At 62.1% G+C, this 2,834-nt stretch overlaps 1 protein-coding gene across 1 annotated transcript in view; it reads left to right on the top strand.

Annotated features, from left to right (window-relative positions):
• The window catches only part of SEMA4A (semaphorin 4A), a gene marked incomplete at its 5' end in the record, with an annotated part of 8,745 nt that overhangs the window by 3,636 nt on the left and 2,275 nt on the right, over window positions 1–2,834 (top strand). Inside the window, 4 exons of the mRNA XM_026073846.1 lie at window positions 588–738; window positions 837–1,026; window positions 1,122–1,237; window positions 2,214–2,377. Coding sequence (XP_025929631.1) covers window positions 588–738; window positions 837–1,026; window positions 1,122–1,237; window positions 2,214–2,377 — 621 coding nt within the window. The remainder of the gene's footprint in view (window positions 1–587; window positions 739–836; window positions 1,027–1,121; window positions 1,238–2,213; window positions 2,378–2,834) is intronic.

The following is a 2,834-nucleotide window of genomic DNA, read 5'->3' as shown; positions in this document are numbered from 1 at the left end:
TGGAGTGTGCACGGGGGGTTTTGGGGTGTGCACAGGGGTTTGGGATGTGCATGGAGGTTTGGGATGTGCATGGGTGTTTGGGCATGCACAGAGATTTGGGATGTTCCCGGGGTTTTGGGGGTGCATGAGGATTTGGGCATGCACGGGGGATTTGGGATGTGCACGAAGGTTGGAGGGGTACACAGGGATTTGGGATGTGCACCGGAGTCTGGGGGTCCACGGGGGTTTGGGGCATGCACGGGGATTTGGATGTGTACAGGGATTTGGGGGTGCACGGGGATTTGGGATGTGCACGAGGATATGGGATATGCACCGGGGTTTGGGATGTGTACAGGGATTTGGGATGTTCCCAGAGATTTGGGATGTGCATGGGGATTGGGAGCACACACAGGGATTTGGGCGTGCAGAGAGATTTCGGGGGCATGCAGGGAGATTTCTGGGGGGCATGCACAGGGATTTTGGGACGCGCACTTGGATTTCGGGGCACGCGCAAGGGTTGGGGATGCGCACGGGAGCTTGGGGCGTGCACGGCGGTTTGGGGGCGCGCAGGGGGCCCACAGCGCCTCCCCCCCCCCCGCTCCCCGCAGGCAGGCGGGCACGGCGGGCAGCGCGGCCGTGTGCGCCTACAGCCAGGAGGAGGTGGAAGCCGTCTTCGAGGGCAAGTACAAGGAGCTGAACAAGGAGAGCTCCCGCTGGACCGTCTACGGGGGCCCCGRCATGAGCCCCCGGCCCGGCAGCGTGAGTCGGGGCCGCCGAAGCCCGGTGCAGCCCGGGGTGGGGAACGGCGGGGGCCGGTGCCGGGGCCGTGCCTCAGTTTCCCCGCGCCGCCTCCGCAGTGCTCCGTGGGTCCCTCCTCGGACAAGGCGCTGACCTTCATGAAGGACCATTTCCTCATGGACGGCAAGGTGTCGCCCGGCCGGGGGCGGCCGCTGCTGGTGCGCGCCGGCGTCAAGTACACCCGCGTCGCCGTCGACGAGCCCCGCGGCGTTTCGGGGGCCGCCTACCGCGTCCTCTTCCTGGGCACCGGTAGGTTGGCCGGGGGGGACGGATGGGGACGGGTTCCCATCCCCGTCCCCGCGGTGCCGTGGATGCCAGCGGTGACACGGCGCCCGTCCCCGCAGCCGACGGCTTCCTGGACAAAGCGGTGGAGCTGCCCGGGGCCCCCCACGTCATCGAGAGCATCCAGCTCTTCCGCGTGCCCGAGCCGGTGAAGAGCCTGCTGCTGGCACCCGCCAAGGTGGGTGCCGGGTCCTATCGGGCTGTATTGAGCCCTATCAAGCCCTATCGAGCCATATCGAGCCCTATCGAGCCATATCGAGCTGTGTTGAGCCATATCGAGCCATGTCAGGTCATATCAAGCCATGTCAGGTCATATCAAGCCATGTTGGGTTGTATCGAGCCGTATCAAGCCGTATCGAGCCATGTCAGGTCTTATCAAGCCATGTTGGGTCGCATCAAGCCATATCAAGCCATATTGAGCTGTATCAAGCCATATCGGGCCATATCGGGCCATATTGAGCTGTATCGAGCCGTACCGGTCCATATCAGGCCATATCAAGCCATATCGAGCCATATCAAGCTGTATCGAGCCTTATCAGGCCATATCAAGCCATGCCAAGCCATATCAGGTCTTATCAGGTCATATTAGGCCATATCAAGCTGTATCGAGCCATATCGAGCCGTTTCAAGCCATATAGAGCTGTTTCGAGCTGTATCAAGCCATATCGAGCCACGTCAGGTCGTATCAAGCTGTGTCGGGTCATATCGAGCCATATCGAGCCATATCGGGCCGTATCAAGCCGTATCGAGCCATACTGAGCCATATCATGCCATATCAAGCCGTATTGAGCCATGTCAGGTCATATCAAGCCGTGTTGGGTCGTATCAAGCCATATCAAGCCATATTGAGCTGTATCGAGCCATATAGAGCTGTTTCGAGCTGTATCAAGTCATATTGAGCCATATCAGGTCGTATCAAGCCRTGTCAGGTTGTATCGGGCCATATTGAGCCATATCAAGCTGTATCGAGCCATACCAAGCCGTATCGAGCCATATTGAGCCATATTGGGCTGTATCAAGCCATATTAAGCTCTATCGAGCCGTATCGGGCCATATCAAGCCATATCGAGCCGCATCAAGCCATATCGAGCCGTATCGGGCTGTATCGAGCCATATCGGGCCGTGGGGTCTCAGCGYGGCGCCTCTGCCCCCAGGGCCTCCTCTACGTGGGCTACTCCGGCGGGGTGCTGCAGGTGCCGCTGGCCAACTGCAGCGGGTACCGGAGCTGCGCCGAGTGCCTGCTGGCCCGGGACCCCTACTGCGCCTGGGACGGGCACAACCGCTCCTGCCGGCCCGCCCGCCACGCCGGCGCCCACCCGTGAGCCGGGGACCCCCGGGGATGCCGGGGTGGGGATGGGGACGCCTGGGGTTGGGGACACCAGGGATGGCCAGGGATGGGGACACTGGGCAGGGAACGCCAGGGTTGGGGGTGCTGGGGGATGGGGACACCAGGGATGGGGATGGAGACACATTGGGGATGCCAGGGATGGGGACACTGGGGAGGGGACAGGAATGGGGACACCAGGGGGATGACACCAGGGTTGGGAGCACTGGGGGGATGATACTGGGGATGCTGGGGACAGGGATACTGGGCAGGGGACACCAGGTATGGGGATGGGGACACTGGGGGGGGGGGACAGCAGAGATGCTGCGGATGGGGATGAGGATGCTGGGGTGGAAGACACCATTGGTGCCGGGGACGGGGATGGGGACACTGGGGATGGGGTCACCGGGCATGGGGACACTGGGGATGGGGATGGGGACACTGGAGATGC

The sequence above is a fragment of the Apteryx rowi genome, unplaced genomic scaffold (genome assembly GCF_003343035.1).
Source record: "Apteryx rowi isolate R43461 unplaced genomic scaffold, aptRow1 scaffold_379, whole genome shotgun sequence".
In the NCBI taxonomy this organism is placed as follows: Eukaryota; Metazoa; Chordata; class Aves; order Apterygiformes; family Apterygidae; genus Apteryx; species Apteryx rowi.
The sequence above is the reverse complement of the archived record's forward strand: the minus strand, read 5'-3'. Positions and strand labels throughout refer to the sequence as shown.